Here is a 19,317-nt window from a genome sequence, read left to right as displayed (position 1 = left end):
CATGGACTGTAGCCTATCAGGTTCCTCCATCCATGGGATTTTCCAGGCAAGAATACTGGAGTGGGTTGCCATTTCCTTCTCCAGGAGATCTTCCTGACCCAGGGATTGAACCCTGGTCTCCCGCATTGTATGCAGACGCTTTACCGTCTGAGCCACCAGGGAAGCTCAAATCTCTATACAGTCCATGGAATTCTCCAGGCCAGAATACTGGAGTAGGTAGCCATTCCCTTTTCCAAGGGATCTTTCCAATGCAGGGATTGAACCTAGGTCTTCCACATTGCAGGCGGATTCAGTTTGTAATGCAGCAAGAGCTATCCCTAGCCTGACCCAGGCCACAGGATTGCATGACAGCCTCAATTTCTCTGCCTAGCACTCGAGGTCCTCACTTGGACTACCTTCTATGGAACCAGAGAACCCTGCCTAATTCTAACCCAACTCCTTGAAACATCTTTTCTCTTCTTATAAACTCACACCCAGAAGCCCAGGCAGAGACATGTCCCTGGTGGTTCACTGCAGATGTCCAGGCAGAAGTGGGGTCCCAATGGACCACTTGTCAGCACCTCGATGCAGCTGTTCCTGAAACTTCAGATTCAGCCTGCTCCCTTCCTGCTCCTGTTTGCCATCCACTGATTGGCTCACTCTTCCTTCTCTCCAAAGGTATGTTCTGCTGAAATCCTGGCACAGCCTGCCGAAGGTGTGATACCAACCATTTAAAAGAACTGAACTAGTCAATGGAACTCAAACTGACTTGCAAATGTTGTTGTGTGGACAGTGGAACTGACCCAACAGACTGCTCTGGAAGGTACCCTCCCAGCTCTTGGGTCCTAGTGAAGAATTACAGATTCTTGAAACTAATCAATATTGCCTGAACCTGAGGAGGGATCATACCCACCTGAGAAGCATCTTGTGGAAAAACCGCATCAAAGGCAAACATCTTAGGAGGAACTTGGTTCCCTCTCTTTTGGAAGGCATTTAGACCTCCACATGTCAAGGGGTCATACAAGGTGATTTGCTTCTTCCGTGGGTCCACCTTTAAGAAAGAGCTGGATTCTGAGGTATCTCGAGCCAGCGTGGAACAGATGCGAAGCATGACTTTCACCTGTTAAGAAACAAAGGCAGGAAATGACAGGCATTAAGACACTTGGATACTTTATGATGGAGTACTTTTATGTCCTTTGGAGACACAAGTGTATATGGCAGTGTGGAATCGTCTCATGATAAATTATGATAAAATGCACAATGAATTAGCAACATAATCCTCAGCAGGTCATTGGAAAACTGACTTATTTATAATTACCAGGTAGAATATTTTGATACATCTGTTACTTTATTACAGATCTGGCACATCACGCTCTTTGTCTTCCTATTAATATAAATAGAAAGTTAACTGTACCCAGGTGGCCCAATTACTTAGATGAAAAGGTAATCTGGACTGCCACGCTTTGGGGGCTAGTGTAGTTCCCTTAAAGCTCGCAGATCAATAAACCCTGGACATAAAAGTGAGCTCTGTAATTTACTCCTTGCCTCTTGCACATCAGGACTCTTACAGACAAAAACCCACAGTTATTAGTGTCATCATCAGAAGCCTGTGAAAATGGCTTATTTTTAATGACCAGCATTTGAAATGTGTTCCAAGGAGCAAAAGTGATAAAATATTTGTTTGAAATATGTTATTTGGGATCCCATTAAGTGAGTGCATAGAAATGGTCATTTCAGGGGATGAAAGCACATGTCTGCGGAAAACAGAAGGCAGCACCCCTTTAACCTGCCTCTTAAGTCATCGAACATGAACATTTCTAGTGCTCAGTCCAGCCCAGCCCCACTCCAGGACCGAGCAGGGCACTTGTGGGAATCGACTGCTTGCCCTGGATGCTTTGAGTTGAGCAGAAGTCAAGCTGAAGCCTCACGCACAGTTCTGGAGGCTCAAGTCCTGAGAAAATGGCAGAATTTGCTCCCTTTCCAGCTCTTTGTTACCGTGGAGATAGTTCAGTCCAAATGTGTGAGCACCTAACCTAGAAGCCAGGCACTGGGGCTGCAAAGACCATAATATGGTCTTCTTTGCAAAGACTAGCAGGGCAGACAGACACAGAGACAGGGGATTTTTTTAATACAAGGAGGCAAATTCTGATGTTATGAATAGGGTTACTTTTATTATTTAAATTTATATATTTATTTAATTGGTCGTGCTGTGTGGAATGTGTACAAGTTCATTCCCCGACCAGGGATCGAACCCACACCCCCCGCATTGGCTTTGCTGCAATTGGAAGCTCAGAGTCTTAACCACTGGATCACCAGGGAAGTCCCACATAGGATTATTTTTGAACTCCTCTCTGCATCATGCCCTCTTCATCTAATCAATGTTCAGGCCTGATGAAATCTCAATCATCAATTTTGGGGAAAAGGATTGTAAAATTTTACATCAAAGATTTCAAGCATATAGAAATGCTCAGAGAATACTCTTCACTGTGCCTAGCAAGTGAGGTCATCCCCCTGCTTATCTCAGCCTGTCTGCTGAGGCATAGGAACTCATCTGCAGTGGGCAAAGCTGAAACGTCAAGAACTCCTAGGGCACTGGACTCATCAGATGTCCTGCATCCTGTCGTGGCTGGGCTTGTTCTTATCACTTATGAATAGTAGTCTAGTGCGGAACCAGAGGCTACGGTCATAGTGGAAGAGGGCAAGGTTGGGATGAAGCTGACCTCTCACAGTCAAATCTCTGTTCTCCCACTGAGGTCATATAATTTTGCTGCTCTTGTTGTTCAGGCACTAAGCTGACTCTTTGCAACCCCATGGACTGCAGCAAGCCAGGCTCCTCTGTTCTCCATGATGTCCCAAAGTTTGCTCAGATTCATGTTCATTGAGTCGGTGATGCTACCTAACCCTCTCATCCTCTGCCACCCTCTTCTCCTTTTGCCTTCAGTCTTTCCCAGCATCAGGGTCTTTTCCAATGAGTCACCTGAGCACTGAAGATTGAGCGCTTTCAAATTGTGGTGCTGGAGAAGACTCTTGAGCATCCCTTGGACAGCAAAGAGATCAAACCAGTCAATCCTAAAGGTAATCAACCCTGAATATTCACTGGAAGGACTGATGCTGAAGCTCCAATGATTTGCTACCTGATGGGAGGAGCCGACTCACTGGGAGGTCATGTAATGGTACCTGCCTTTTGCTGAGGGTCTATGATATGCTAAGGCTATGCTATTACCAATGGTATCTTACTTAACCCTCTCAATAGGCCTGTCCAGATTTTATAGATGAGAAAACAGATGTTACAGAACTTGCTGGTGGTATGGCTGGGCTCTGATCCCACCTCTGTCTGACTCCAAAACCCTGAAAAGTATCCAATCCATACTTTTTTCCATTATGCCAACTACTGCCTCCCAAACATAGTCAAACTTCTCAGAGCCTCAGTTTTCTCAACTGCATATTAGGAACAATACTGCCTATCTCATGGAACTGTTGTGAGAATGAAATGAATTGACATGTGAAGTACTGAGCACAGAGTGGGGGCCTGATTCCTGTTTCGCCTCCTCCTTCCTCTTCTTCCCCTCCTCCTCCCCCCTCTTCTGCCTCCCCTCTCCCTCCTGCCTGTACTTGCCTGCCTATGAATCACAATATCCTAGCATTTTCCAATCACAGTGTGAATGATAAGGTTTTAGAACACTTTGCCCTGGACTCAAAAAGGATGCCACGGGGGAATCACTGCAGATGGAGTTGGGTATGAAGTGCTGGGCCTTACAAGGCTCCCATCAGTAAAATACTGTCTAGTCTCATACATAGTCACTGCGTATATGACAATAACCATCATGTCTGTCTGCATTCCATTCTGGCAATTTTCTTGTTCACCGTGAATGTCTCCAATCTTATTTCAGTTCCACTCATGTCTATAGATTTGCCCCCACTTACACAGCAGGTGTGCTAAAAGCATGTATTCAAATTGCAACTTTTGGTAGGTGCCTGGGGCCTTTGGGCTTTCTGTCAGACAACCTCCTAGCCCAGCCCCTGAACGCTACAAGTCAGGGATGATGCAACCCCAGGCAGAACTGATGGAGTCACATGGCCCACTGCTTTTCTATTTCACAATTTCACATGCAATTTCTGGGTAACTAGAGGTGCTGAATGTAAAATATGAGCTAAGCCAGGCAAGGGCCCACAAGGAGAAGCAGGAGAGAAGGGACTGGATTGGCGAGTCATTTGTTCAGGCAGAAGGCTCCTGAATCTTAATGAAGTTCCAGGCTTGCAGTTCAATTTTTCCAGACAAGCTGCAGATCCCAGCCACTGGTCTGACCAAGGAGATCCACAGCTCTTTAAAAACCCATTGAATTATGGGCTGAGGTAAATGCCACCCTCCATTCTCTTCTTTGCAATTTATTTAAATAAATGGATTTTTTTTCACCCTTAAAGGAAGGAAATTGGACTTCTGTGCTTCGTTTCTTTGTGTCATTATTCCTTGAGCCCAGCACTCCACTTCCTGCTAATCCTCTGTAATTAAAGCACTTAGGAGATACCACTTGTGATCAAGAAAGTCCCCAGACTTCTTGCCAGGAGTTTGTGCTTTTGTTGCAAACACTGGTATGTTCTTGGCAACATCTCCGACAACCCTCCCTCTTACCACTGCCCTGGGAAGAGGGTCCCCACAGCTGTCAACATGCTCAGCCTTCTCCCCAGCTCTCAGGGTCAAGGGGACTATTTTAGGCCCAGCAACAGAGGATCTAGAAAGGCCCAGAGTGGGGGAATGCCGGCCTGTGCCCTGACTCCCTGAGAGAAGCTTAGCACCTCACCTACCACAGCGCTCCCTGGTAGAGACCCCACTTTGTCTCATTCATTGAAGTTTTCAGTGGCTGGTGCAGGATAGGTGTTGCTCCCAACAGCACGTATCTTGCTGTCCTGCTCATTAATCATCCCAGCACCTCTTCCTGGATGGCCAGGTGGGACTGATGGAGAGGTGGGTTTGTGAGACTCACAGATCCTCGACCCTGAATTGGACAGACTCTCCATCAACGTGAAGCAGCACCGACTGCCTCAGCCTTATGGGGAGCACACGACAGGCAGCCCCCACGGTGCTCACGGCTCCACCCATGTGATCACCCACACCCCCGCCTATACTGAGGCTGAGGACCAGGAAGGTTCCTCACTGCCTGTGTCGCAACCCACAAGCTGTCTGGTCACAGGCTCTCCTCAGACTATATGGCTCGGGAGGGCTGGGGGCCAGTGTGACCATTCAAAGGGTCCCTCATCAGTCAGAGAAAGACTATAGGCAATGGTGAGGTGGTGGGACGTGGAGAGGACACAGCAATCCTTCACAGGTGTGACTTTGTTTCAGCTCCTTTGTGGAGCCTCACAATGAAGGCTCTGGAGCAACACACATGTAACAGGGATCAGTCCCTGGCTGGTGTCTTGGCCCCAGCTGATGCAATGAGAGTGTGCTGGCAAAGATAAATAGTTTTCCTTGCAAGATTAGAAACGGCAGAGTAAATTAACCACCACCATCTTTCAGCCAGTTTCTATTTCTATATTTTGGTTCTTTATCCTGGTGTCTAAGTTCACAGAATTTTAAGAATCAGCTCAATAGAAGCTGGTCACGGTGAAGTCAGATCAACCTAACCATGAATACTGTGTGGCATCATTTCTGTCTCAATTCCAGCAGTATTAGAATTATCTTCACTTTCCACATATATTCTTAAGTTCCTAAAACATGTCTGGAAATGGTTCTCTGAGGCATGCAGAGTCACATAAGATGGGTGCATCAGAATCCACCAACCAGAAGAATGGTGGGGTGAGAAGAGCAGGTGAGACCATCTGAGGGGATTCTAGATACCCAAAGGAGCCATCTCCTGAGATAGAACCTCCAAACTGCAGAGCCCGGAGCACTGACACCTCCAGCCCAGGGTCGGTTTCCTTCCCACTGAGGCCTGCGGTGACGCTAGGACGGACCGTGATGAATGTAAGCCACGGAAATATCCACCTTCCCATCTCTCATGGGCGACTTTCTCAGCTCAGATGAGAGAGAGAGAGAGAGGCCTGGACCAGAGAGTGAGCTGATCAATCCAGCCCTGCCTAATCGATCCAGCCCTGCCTGATCGAGCCGATGGGAAGGCAGGAAGCATTGCTGGGCTGTCCGCAGCACACCAGGAAGCCTTGCCTGGTTTCTGTGTATGTCCGGATGGGATTCAGCTCTTGAGGAAAAAACATGGGAGAATAACAAAAGGCTGTATCATATCTGAAGTACATCTCCATTCTTACAGGTTCTAGGTGTGATGGGCACTGACTGCAGTGAGCTACTAGCCAGGGGACTGGGTTCTCAGGCAAACATCACCACCATGGTGCAGCTGTTCATCTAAGGTGCGACGGGGATGGGCGTGGGAGGGGGGGCTTGGCTTCCTTATCCCTAATGTGGCCTTGTTGTGTCACCTCCCTTGCAGGACAGTCGTGAAGAGATAAAAAAAAAAACAAAAAACAAAAAAACAAAGACATACTCTAGAATGGCATACAAATGTGAAATATCATTCTTTGAAGAAAGAGAGAAAAAAAGAAATGGATTTGCATTCTTCAAACTAATTAGTACAAAATAGACTTTGTGCATCAAATAAATGGCATTAGAAGCCCTTCTCCTAGGCTTAAAATTTTAAAAAGTAAAGCAAAAACTTATTTAATTAATACACACAATGACAAGAGAGACAAGAATAAAATATCCTCCTTCTTCTTCCCCCTCAAATTAAATTAAGGAATATATAGTCTGCTTATGTCTTCTGTAAAGGTGAGTAATCCATGTAAAATTGGTTCTGAGGCTCTAAAAGCTAAATGAGCTATTTCCCTTATTTTATTTCTTTCTTTTCTGTCTTGATCACATGTGATAATATGCTCACAGTGTCTACTTATGGTACATTAGCCACTTCAGGAAAATTCTCCAGCCATTCTAAGTAAGATGATTGAAGAGACAGGCACCTTAAACAGTATATATTTCTCAAAGTGTATTCTTCTCAACACACTCACTTTTCTGATCCACCAAGAAATTGAGCAATCTTCCATATTCTTCTATGCTTTGGACATTCTGTCAAATCCATTATAAAAGATTTTGATGAAGTACCATTTCTAAAACACACTGCAAGGGATTAAGGCTGTGATTTTCCAGCCATTACTCAAAGAGTGCTTTCCTACTTAGATGGAGAAGGAAATGGCAACCCACTCCAGTATTTTTGCCTGGAGAATCCCACGGACAGAGGGACCTGGTGGGCTGCAGTCCATGGGGCCGCAAAGCATTGGACATGACTGAGCGACTAACACCCACTTCCTACTTAGAGCCTAATGTAAGATTCTATTGCTAATCCACCACTGGCACATTGAAACCCACAAGGATGATTTTCCTTCCCCTTTCTGAGTTACCAAATGTGCCTGATAGGAGAGAGGGGCAAAGATGTTTCATAAAGAAGCAAATTAAAATTGGGTTTTAGAACAGGAGAAGGTTTACACATTTTTCTGATAAAATTTCTAGAAATATCTGAAATTATCTTTTCAAAAAAATTAATTAATTATTGTTGGCTGCTCTGGGTCCTTGTTGCTGTGCGCGGAGAGCGGGGGCTACTCTTTCTTACGGTGCACGGGCTTCCCATTTCGTGGGCTTCTCCTGTTGTGGAGCACAGGCTCTAGGGTGAGCAGGCTTCAGTAGTGATGGTGCATGGGCTTAGTTGCCCTGTGGCATGTGGGATCTTCTCAGACCAGGAATCGAACCCATGTCCCCTGCATTTGTAGGCAGATTCTTAACCACTGGACCGTCACAGAAGTCCCTCCAGGAGTTTTTAAGGAGACCATGGAATCATATGCCAAACAGTAGTAACCTTGGAGGTCTCAAATAACTCTGATGCTAGGATGTCCAGGGAGAACCAAACAGGTTCCCTACATTTACACACAGGGCTTTTAAACATTAGGTTACCAAGTCATAATTCCATCTACACATAGTTCCTGTTCCAGAATCACAGAGTCACATTGAAGGGACTCCAGAGATTCCAGGCAGTTTAGTTGTTAGTTACAGATCAAAATTGGATTAAATTTCTTTGCATAAAACCATAGTAGTAGTCCTCCATGACATATTTGCAGGCCAGGAGGCTCTCTTGGCCTGGAGGAAGTCCAGGGCAATAGGATTCAGTGCTGAGTTTGAGGGGTGGAGGGCAGACTTCAGGAGGCCGAGGGTGCTCCAGGCCTGTTTTGAGGCAGTGTCTCCTCTGTGTTGACAAAATCAATCACCCGGTCAGTCAGCCATCTACACCACCGCCATAACTTCTTTTACAAACTTTCATCTACCAAGGACTATCTCATTTCCATTTGGTGCCTCACAACAGCTTTGTTAAGTGGTTTATTACAATTATTACAGCCATCATCCATACTGTAAGGCCCAAGAGACTGAGGTGCAGGGTATTCAGGTGACTCGTCCAAAGCCAGCTGTCTGGCAAAGCTGAGAAGCTCGTGGGGCCCGACCAGCTCCTCCTACAGTGAGTGTCCTGGGTCGGAGCCAGAGAAGGAGCCCTGTCCTCCCACCGAACCCAGTGGGGCTTGAACTTGTCCCACTTTGGGCTGGGCCCACACTTTACAGAGATGGGGGTGCTGTTGCTGTACTGGGGATGGCTAGCTTCTCAGTGGTGCCTATGGCTGTTGCTGTTTAGTTTGTCCTGTCTGACTCTTTTGCAATCCCATGGACTGTAACCTGCCAGACTCCTCTGTCCGTGGGATTTCCCAGGCAAGAATACTGGAGTGGGTTGCCATTTCCTTCTCCAGGGGATCTTCCCAATCCAGTGATCGAAGCCGCAACTCCTGCATTGGCAGGCAGATTCTTTACCACTTAGACATCAGGGGCAGCCCAAGCTCAGATGGTGCCAGACAACAAATACCAAGCAGTGATGCCATCAGAGAGGAAAGATTTACATTATTAAAAGCCAGGCTGGGAGGAGAGACTGGTGGTGGTATGCTAGAGCTAAGTGTGGGAGAACGTGTGTGAGACCAGAAAATAGGGCGGTAAGAGAGGTGCTCAGGGAGAGGGGGTGGGGGATTCCCCGATGCCCTCCATCACTAGCGTCTGTCACCAGACAGCCAGCAGGGGACTGAACTGCTGGAGGGAGGGAGAACAAAGCCAGGGGAAAAGTCCTTCCCATGAAGCTCATGACCGGGCAGTCCCTGCGACCAGGGCCCCTCACACCCAACTAGCAGGCTGGGAAAAGCCTGGCCAGGCTTCAAGGAAGGAGATGGGCACATTCCAGGGGCTGGTCTGTCAGCAAGGATGGTGACTCTGACAGCCGCCTGTTAGCAAAGGTTCCATCTCTTAGCTCAGTGCTAGGATACTTATTTGAAATGGATGCTGTTTAGAGATACATCCTAAGACACAGGTATTCTCGGGTCTGAAGGAAAGCAGGATGTGGGCTTTTCTCTTCAACATTCAGAATGCTCACTGTCCGCAGGTCCTCCCTCTGACCACGTGGAGCATATCCTGGAGCTTGGGAGCACAAACTCTGGAGACCCGGTGCCTGGGTTTGAGTTCTAATTGTCCTTTTACTAATGCATATCTGTGGACGAGGCTTCACCTTCTGCAAGCCACATCTAGAAAGATCATGAACTTTGAAGTCAGAATGTCCTGGCTTCTACAAGCTGTGTGACTATCAACATATTTTAACAGTTTCCTCACGAATAAAATGGAGATAATAATCCCATTCTAGAGGGATTTACAAGATTGTGAAGCAAAAATTCAAGCTAAGTGGGATTCCCAGATGGCACTAGTGACAAAGGACCTGCATGCCAATGCAGAAGATGTAAGAAATGCAGGTTCCATCCCTGGGATGGGAAGATCCCCTGGAGGGCGGCATGGCAACCCAGTCCAGTATTCTTGCCAGGAGAATCCCATGTACAGAGGAGCCTGGCAAGCTACAGTCCATAGGGTTGCAAAGAGTTGGACATGATTGAAGTGACTTAGCACGCATGCACATGCTAAGTACTTAACAGAAAGTAGGTCTTCAATAAATAATAGTGACCATCCCACTGAACCCTCATTCATGACACTGCTGTACGAGCTGGTGTCCTAAAGAGCAAATGATTTCTGCTCTCCCTGTAAACACCTTAGACCACAAATTCAGGAGATGTAGTCACTAGATTCTTAATAGTTTTTACCTGTAGGAGAGATCTAAAGAGAGAAAATGTTACACCAACATACAGTACAGAACTCTATGCTTATCCAAGGCTGCCCAGTCTGCATAGATGCTAGGTTAGCTCATGTCTTCCAACTGCCACCCATTCTCTCTGTTGCCAGATTTTTTATAAATCCTGGGTAAGTGACAATTGGAGATTTTTTTGAATATTGAGTAGGAATACCATTGTGGTTAGTTTCTGGTGACTGTGGTTATTTTATCTTTGGAAATACCCATTCAACAGATAAAACACAGCATGGAAGACATTTTCAAGAAAAGCAGTAGTGAAAGTGAAAGTTGCTCAGTCATGTCCGACTCTTTGCAACCCCATGGACTTAGTCCATGGAATTCTCCAGGCCAGAATACTGGAGTGGGTAGCCTTTCCCTTCTCCAGGGAATCTTCCCAACCTAGGGATCAAATCCAGGTCTCCCACATTGCAGGCAGATTCTTTGCCAGCTGAGCCACAAGGGAAGCCCAAGAATACTGGAGTGGGTGACCTATCCCTTCTCCAGCAGATCTTCCTGATCCAGGAATTGAACCGGAGTCGCCTGCATCACAAGCGGATTCTTTACCAACTGAACTAAAGCAGTAGAGGGAACTCCTTAAATTATAATTCTTTTAGAGGGACTCAGTTTGGATTTGGGAACTTATTGGGGTTCCCTGGTGGCTCAGATGGTAAAGAATCTGCCTGCAGTACAGGAGATCTGGGTTCAAACCCTGGGTCAGGAAGATCCCCTGGAGAAGGGAATGGCAACCCACTCCAATATTCTTGCCTGGAGAATTCCATGGACAGAGGAGCCTGGCAGGCTATAGTCCATGGGGTCGCAAAGAAGTCGGACACGACTGAGTGACTCTCACTATTTATAAAAGGCCCATTTACCGCTCAAGCTCGCTCATGGGTTTGGACTGGAGAGGTAACTAACAGATCTGTCTTTAAATAGTGAGCATTCAAGAAATGCTGTGTCTGCTGGTGCTGGCTGTCATCAAAGATGCTGTTCAGCTTGGCCACCAACAGGGCCAAGGGAAAGCTGTTTTTCTTTTCTGCAGCCCAGTTTATCATAAATATGAAGACTTCAGCTTGCTAACCTGACACTTGATTTAGTGTGTTCTGTACCTCACTGCTGGATTCTCCTTGGTCCCAGGAATTTCAATATCCCACTGTTTCTGGCCTTTGACCTAGATAAATAAACACCGAACTCTGAAAATAAGTCAAGTGACCCTGTCAGGGGACTATCCAGAAATACTAGCTACCAGGTCTACCATGGAATTTAGTATAGCACTATAATAAACAGTGTAGTTCTCTAAGTCAAAAAGGCAACAGCCATGATCATCTAATAATTAGCTGTGTATTTCTCTGGTATTCACCACTTCCATTCATTTTCTTTATAAAACTGTCAGTTAGGAACACTGTCCATGCTGCTCCCAAGTTCTATTAAACATGTGCATCTCTCATGGGTTAAACATCTTGTTCCTGGCAACACCTCTTATGAATGAGGCCTGGGTAGAATCTAGCGGTGTCAGCATTAGCCTGAGTTCTCAGTGCTTCCTGGGGCCAGACATCAGGTAAGCCAGTACAGAACCCCCTCATGCTCAGCACTGAGGATTTTCCAGGCCCACATGCTTGGTGTTGGGAGAGAAAGCATCCTGACGAGGTGGGATTTGATGCAAGGTTGAGGAGTCCCCTCCTGGACAAGCCATGGGGGTGCATACTCCAGGATGAGACTGTTTCTCCAGCTGGAACTCTGCAGCTTCAGTTCCAGGAAAGAGAAGAAGGAGGTTCTTTTCCTAGTGACAAAAAGCTCCTGAGGGATCTTTAAGGCCAAGAGGCTGAAATCTGGAACAGTCTTAGCTAACATTTAGGGTAAATAAACATTTCATCAAAAACTGATGCATCCAATGGATCGCTATGTCCAACTCCACATTCTCGGGACCTCCTCAGACTAAAAGAGGTGGGGAGAGGGAGGAAGAAGGGGGAGGAAGACATCATCCCAAATCTCAAATCCCTGGGCCCTTCATAAGTCTTAGAGACTTTCATTCTCATTCAATGAAAAAAGATGAGGAAAGTTCAATACCAGCAACTCTAGCCACAATTACTCCAATGCTTTCACTGTCAGTTCCTCCAAAAGGCCTCCCTATTTGAGAGTGCCTCCCTCTAATTCCACTAAACACACACAAAACATACAGTATGGATAGAGCCCTGGTGGCTCACCAGATAAAGAATTGGCCTGCAATGTAGGAGACCCTGGTTCGATTCCTGGGTCAGGAAGATCCGCTGGAGAAGGGATAGGTCACCCACTCCAGTATTCTTGGGCTTCCCTTGCAGCTCAGCTGGTAAAGAATCTGTCTGCAATGTGGGAGACCTGAGTTCGGTCCCTGGGTTGGAAAGATCCTTGGAGAAGGGAAAGGCTACCCACTCCAGTATTCTGGCCTGGAGAATTCCATGGACTATGGTAGTCCATTACCAAATAGATTGAAGGGACTAGATCTGATAGAAAGAGTGCCTGATGAACTATGGACAGAGGTTCATAACATTGTACAGGAGACAGGGATCAAGACCGTCCCCATGGAAAAGAAATGCAAAGAAGCAAAATGGCTGTCTGAGGAGGCCTTACAAATAGCTGAGAAAAGAAGAGAAGCGAAAAGCAAAGGAAAAAAGGAAAGATATTCCCATATGAATGCAGAGTTCCAAAGAATAGCAAGGAGAGATAAGAAAGCCTTCCTCAGCGATCAATGCAAAGAAATAGAGGAAAACAACAGAATGGGAAAGACTAGAGATCTCTTCAAGAAAATTAGAGATACCAAGGGAATATTTCATGCAAAGATGGGCTCGATAAAGGACAGAAATGGTATGGACCTAATAGAAGCAGAAGATATTAAGAAGAGGTGGCAAGAATACACAGAAGAACTGTACAAAAAAGATCTTCACGACACAGATAATCACGATGGTGTGATCACTCACCTAGAGCCAGACATCCTGGAATGTGAAGTCAAGTGGGCTTTAGAAAGCATCACTACAAACAAAGCTAGTGGAGGTGATGGAATTCCAGTTGAGCTATTTCAAATCCTCAAAGATGATGCCGTGAAAGTGCTGCACTTAATATGCCAGCAAATCTGGAAAACTCAGCAGTGGCCACAGGACTGGAAAAGGTCAGTTTTCATTCCAATCCCAAAGAAAGGCAATGCCAAAGAATGCTCAAACTACCATACAATTGCACTCATCTCACACGCTAGCAAAGTAGTGCTCAAAATTCTCCAAGCCAGGCTTCAGCAAAACATGAACCATGAACTTCCAGATGTTCAAGCTGGTTTTAGAAAAGGCAGAGGAACCAGAGATCAAATTGCCAACATCCGCTGGATCATCGAAAAAGCAAGAGAGTTCCAGAAAAACATCTATTTCTGCTTTATTGACTATGCCAAAGCCTTTGTGTGGATCACAATAAACTGTGGAAAATTCTGAAAGAGATAGGAATACCAGATCATCTGACCTGTCTCTTGAGAAACCTGTATGCAGGTCAGGAAGCAACAGTTAGAACTGGACATGGAACAACAGACTGGTTCCAAATAGGAAAAGGAGTACGTCAAGGCTGTATATTGTCACCCTGCTTATTTAACTTATATGCAGAGTACATCATGAGAAACGCTGGGCTGGAAGAAACACAAGCTGGAATCAAGATTGCTGGGAGAAATATCAATAACCTCAGATATGCAGATGACACCACCCTTATGGCAGAAAGTGAAGTAGAACTAAAGAGCCTCTTGATGAAAGTGAAAGAGGAGAGTGAAAAAGTTGGCTTAAAGCTCAACGTTCAGAAAACTAAGATCATGGCTTCTGGTCCCATCACTTCATGGGAAATAGATGGGGAAACAGTGGAAACAGTGTCAGACTTTATTTTTTGGGCTCCAAGATCACTGCTGATGGTGATTGCAGCCATGAAATTAAAAGACGCTTACTCCTTGGAAGGAAGATTATGGCCAACCTAGATAGCATATTAAAAAGCAGAAACATTACTTTGCCAACAAAAGTCCGTCTAGTCAAGGCTATGGTTTTTCCAGTGGTCATGTATGGATGTGAGAGTTGGACTGTGAAGAAAGCTGAGTGCTGAAGAATTGATGCTTTTGAACTGTGGTGTTGGAGAAGACTCTTGAGAGTCCCTTGGACTGCAAGGAGATCCAACCAGTCCATCCTAAAGGAGATCAGTCCTGGGTGTTCATTGGAAGGACTGATGTTGAAGCTGAAACTCCAATACTTTGGCCACCTTGTGAGAAGAGTCGGCTCATTGGAAAAGACCCTAATGCTGGGAAGGATTGGGGGCAGGAGGAGAAGGGGATGACAGAGGATGCGATGGTTGGATGGCATCACCGACTCGATGGACATGGGTTTGGGTAGACTCTGGGAGTTGGTGATGGACAGGGAGGCCTGGCGTGCTGCAATTCATGGGGTTGCAAAGAGTCGGACACTGCTGAGCGACTAAACTGAACTGAACTGGACGGTAGTCCATTGGGTTGCAAGGAGTCAGACATGACTGAGTGACTTCCACTTTCATTTTCCTACCTATTTGAGAGTGCCTCTCTCCAATTCCACCAAACACGCATGAAACATACAATGTGCATAGAGCCCCAGCCAGGGCTGGGCAAGGGAGGCACGGGAGGAGGTTGCGGGGAGTGGTATAGGAAGTCAGACCTACAATAACGGAAAAGGGAGAAGGTGGCATTTCCATTTCAGATCACTTTATTTTCACGTTTTAGGCTTAGAACCAAAGCAACTTTAATTCTCAGCATAGCTCCAAAGAGCCGGAAGTTCAAAGCTGCCTGCTGGTTGGAAGAACTAGATGGGATCTGATAAACCTGGGCAGCCCCTGAGGTGAAAGGCATGCTGATAAGAGGCAAGGAAGAGTGAAGCCCAGTGGGGAGTAAAGGAGCAAATGCTAATGAAAAGCTCCAGCCACCTCAGGCCAGAGGCAAACCGCTGACCGCCTACAATTTCCTTCACTGACAGGATCTTGGCAGGGAGGCCCTAGCTGGCAGCAAGACACAAGTTCAAAGCAGAAGGGTGAATTCTAATATGGAGGATTATTTGGAAGACATGTATTCTTTTTATTTTCTTAAAATGTCTGTGTGAAGAATCAGATCAAGTTGAGGGAGAGAATTACCAAATAAACGTGAGATTTACCTAACTACAGTCTTCTCCTGTGTGCTTATGGTAAGAACTGAAAAAGAAAAAACCAACAAATTAAGGTATAGACTCATAATCCAGGGGCTTCCCCAGTGGCTTAACAGTAAAGAACTCGACTGCAATGCAGGAGACAAAGTTTTAATCCCTGGGTAGGGAAGATCCCCTGGAGAAGGGAATGGCAACCCACTCCAGTATTCTTGCCTGGAGAATTCCATGGACTGAGAAGCCTGATGGCTACAGTCCATTGGGTCAGACACGACTGAAGTGACTGAGCACATATGCATGCACCCATAATCTAACAATGATAATCCTCTTTGCCTGGAAGACTGGGGCTAGGGAGAGGACCTAGGAGGGGGGAATTCTCCAAGTAGCTGAGAGGCTTTGGAAACCTTTAATGAAAGGCGCTTGATCAATAAGGTGTACTACTGCATTTGAGAATTTAAAAGCCCTCCTAGCATGCCGTGTCTGAAGCAAATGTCAGAAGCATTTATCATGTGTTGGGATGGATGGCATGCAGCTCCAGCTTGCCAAACTGTGAGAGCGAACTTTGCTTAGGTCCCACACAAATATCCTTGACAGGCCCTCTTGTATCATGTGGAATCAGCTTTCCTCAAAGATCAGAATGCATGAGGAGGCTTGATCATGGCTCCGCAGCATGGAGACCGCCGCCAGGCTCTGTTACTGGAAAGTGTGGCCATTATGGAAGTTTGTTCCTGGGCTCCAGCTTATATATGACTGTTTCCTCTTGCCTTCTAGGTGAACCCATGAATTGCCCTCCTTCTTTTCAAAGAGCCTGAGCTGCTGTCCTCTCATCAGACCATGGTACTCAGTTCATCTTATTTAGACTTAGAAGCCTCAGGCTAAAAGAAACTTGCCCAAGGGACACAAATTGACAAACAATGGCCAGTGACTCTCCCAGACTCCTGGCCACTTCCCCAACTAGTTGATGGGTAAACACCCAGAACAGGAATCAAGAAACCTTCATCCATTCATTCCTTCAGCATCTGTGGAGCATGTCTCAATCTGAGCCAGGGTACCATGCCAGACTCTGTGTTTACAGAGAACTTAAAGAGCAGATGTTGTCTTCAAGGAACTTAGTGTATCAGGTGAGATGAAAAGTGTAACACGTGGTACAAAAAAGCTCTATACTGGGGTATAGTGAGGGTCCAGGTGGGAGGGGATATTTCCACTAGGGTACTGGGGTTAGGAAAGGTCTCAGGAAGATGATGATCAGTGAGAAGAGTCAGGCTCAGCCAGGCACCTAAGGCAGGGCACGGGTACCTGGGCAGAGTGAGCAGGTAGGCAGAGGCTAACTGGGGTCTGGGAACCTGCAAGTAGCCATGGGGCCTTGAGTCAAGTTTCTCAGCCTCCCTGCACCTCAGTTGCCTCATCTATAAAGTGGAGGTGGAAATAATGCCTACACCTCATGGAAGTTGTTAAGAGGATTACATGAGCTGATGCACGTGAAACTCTCAGCAAAGAGCCTGGCACAGGGCAAGGGCTCAATGAATATTGCTTCATGACTTTACTCTGATATTCCTTAGGGTGGGCAGGGTGGAGGAGGGGTAAGAAATTAGAGTGGAAAAGTAAGTGGATGTCAGATTGTGTAGAGACTCGCCTTCCAAATTAAAAACTCTGTACTTAATTTGGAAAATGGGGAGACATTAAACCAATGGTCGCCAACCTTTTTGGCACCAAGGACTAGTTTCATGGAAGATAATTTTCTTCATGGGCTGGTAGGGCAGATGGTTGGGGGATGACTCAAGCAAATTACATTTACTGTGCACTTGATTTCTATTATTATTACATCAGCTGCTTCCCAGGTGGCTCACTGATAAAGAATTTGCCAGCCAATGCAGGTGATGCGGGCTCGATTCCTGGGTCGGGAAGATCCCCTGGAGAAGGGAAATGACAACCCACTCCAGTATTCTTGCCTGGGAAAGCCCATGGACAGAAGAGCCTGGCGGGCTACAGTCCATGGGGCTGCAAAACAGTGAGACATGACTTAGCGACTCAACGACAACAACACCTCAGATCATCAGGCATTAGATCCCAGAGATCGAGGACCCCTGAATTAAAGGACAAAGAAGGAAAGTAACTGGGAGATTCCCATCGTTCTGCAATAGAGCAGCTTCGGGGTCACAATTTCTCCATCCATAAACCAGTGCTAACAATACCACCAACTTTCTTTCAACCTGGGCTGTTACAAAGTTAAGGACGAGAGTGTGTGTGTAACTAGCACTTTCATAGCATAGCATTTTAGACATGCTGAGTCAATGAGTCTACTGTGGGACTTGTGTAGCTGACAACTCTGCAGAGTTAGAAGTCTGCTGTATGCAAGTGATCTTGGTACTAAAAGCAGCCATGTGACCTGACAAGGAGAATAATGAACCAGTCAACCAACAAATAAATATTTATTAAAATGCCAATGAGCAAGGCACACTCTTTACCTAGGAAAGCAAAGTGTACCAAAACATTTTCATTCGAGGAAAGAGCAAGACAGATCTGCCTCAGATCTCTCAAGAACAGAACACTTGTACGGTAGCTATACATAAATCCGCAGGACCTAGACTGCTCGTAACCGTGGAACAAACTATGCTGGTGGTAGTTGGGGTGCTACCTGGCAGAGGAACATCTCTTTTCTCCCTAGTGGAGAATTCACAGTCTTGGCTCATCTACCCTGGGGATCATGTATTGTTGTTGTTCAGTCACTAAGTTGTGTCTGACTCTTTGTGATCCTATGAACTGCAGCACACTAGGATTCCCTGTCATTCACTGTCTCCCAGAGTTTGTGCAAACTCACACCCATCGAGTCAGTGATGCCATCCAACAATCTCATCCTCTTGCCCTCAATCTCTCCCAGCATCAGGGTCTTTTCCTGTCAAGAAGATGAAGATCCCACATGCCTCAGGGTGACTAAGCCTGTGCCCCACAACTACTAAGCCTGTGCTCTAGAGCCCGGAAGCCACAGCTACTGAAGTCCACATGCCCTAGAGTCTGTGCTCTGCAACAAGAGAAGCCACCACAATGAGAAGCCCCTTCATAGCAACTGAAGAGTAGCCCCGGCTCACCGCAACTAGAGAAAGCCCACATGCAGCAGTGAAGACACCCCGCAGCCAAAAATAAGTGTTAAAAAATTATACTCATTAGGAAATCAACATTAAAGGAAGTCAGCAATTGTTTTGAGACCATTTTTCCTCCTGGAGAACGTGGTCCTGGCTCTGGAAGGTGTGTGACCCTATGGGCACGAGTGTGGACAAGTGGGCATATTTGAGATTAACGTTTAACACTTTCATTGAACAATTTCCAGCATCAATAAGCATGTGTGTTTGGGTAGGATGGCCAATATTTATTTCACATGGAAAACAGCTATTAAAATCAGGAGATTTGGGATCATTTCACCAGGGAAGCATCCTTTGCTCTGGGCCATCATTCCAGAATGATGCTTGAATTTAATGGAAGTGTTTCAGAATAAACCAGTCACTAGAAACATGTAACACTCACTGGGTAGGCAGAGGAAATGCAAATGCTGCTTTGCTGGGCAGTTGAAAGCCGGCAACTTTCCGGCCAGTTTGTCCAGCTTTGACACACCAAACGTGAGGATGATGATATAACCCAGATCCAACTTGAATCCCATTTAGGTACCAGAAAATCGAATTATGATACTGTCTACCTGTAACATAGGCCAGATGGCAAAGGGCCCTTGAGCAACATGAGAGAAAGCTCTGGTGAACTCTACTCAGAATGAACTGATTTAATAAACTCTTAGGCATGACAAAAAACATTCATCTATAAAGACGGAGTAAACAAGACTATGATGAATTTCCCCCAGAAGATTGAGTCTGGGATAGAGGTGTCTGGGTGGGGTCATGATAGTGGCAGCTAAGGAGAGACCTGCAGCTGGGGTGGCCAAGTCCAGGGGCTAGTACCCAGATCTGGCAGTTACACATCGCAGTTATGCTCCAGGCCAAAAAAAAAAA

The 19,317-nt window shown here is 46.1% G+C and overlaps 1 protein-coding gene and 1 long non-coding RNA gene across 2 annotated transcripts in view; one reads left to right on the top strand and one right to left on the bottom strand.

The window, feature by feature from the left end:
• Window positions 1–19,317, bottom strand: part of KIF26B (kinesin family member 26B) — a 516,204-nt gene that overhangs the window by 88,966 nt on the left and 407,921 nt on the right. The window contains exon 6 of the mRNA XM_081486872.1: window positions 893–1,099. Within this exon, the coding sequence (XP_081342998.1) occupies window positions 893–1,099 (207 nt within the window). The remainder of the gene's footprint in view (window positions 1–892; window positions 1,100–19,317) is intronic.
• Window positions 5,406–18,432, top strand: LOC145505118 (uncharacterized). The gene is made up of 4 exons (XR_014052863.1): window positions 5,406–5,786; window positions 6,243–6,339; window positions 16,094–16,443; window positions 18,201–18,432. It is a non-coding gene; the product is annotated as an uncharacterized LOC145505118 (long non-coding RNA).

This window comes from Giraffa tippelskirchi, chromosome 5 (assembly GCF_054371585.1).
Source record: "Giraffa tippelskirchi isolate mGirTip1 chromosome 5, T2T-mGirTip1v1.2.pri, whole genome shotgun sequence".
Lineage (NCBI taxonomy): Eukaryota > Metazoa > Chordata > Mammalia > Artiodactyla > Giraffidae > Giraffa > Giraffa tippelskirchi.
The sequence above is the reverse complement of the archived record's forward strand: the minus strand, read 5'-3'. Positions and strand labels throughout refer to the sequence as shown.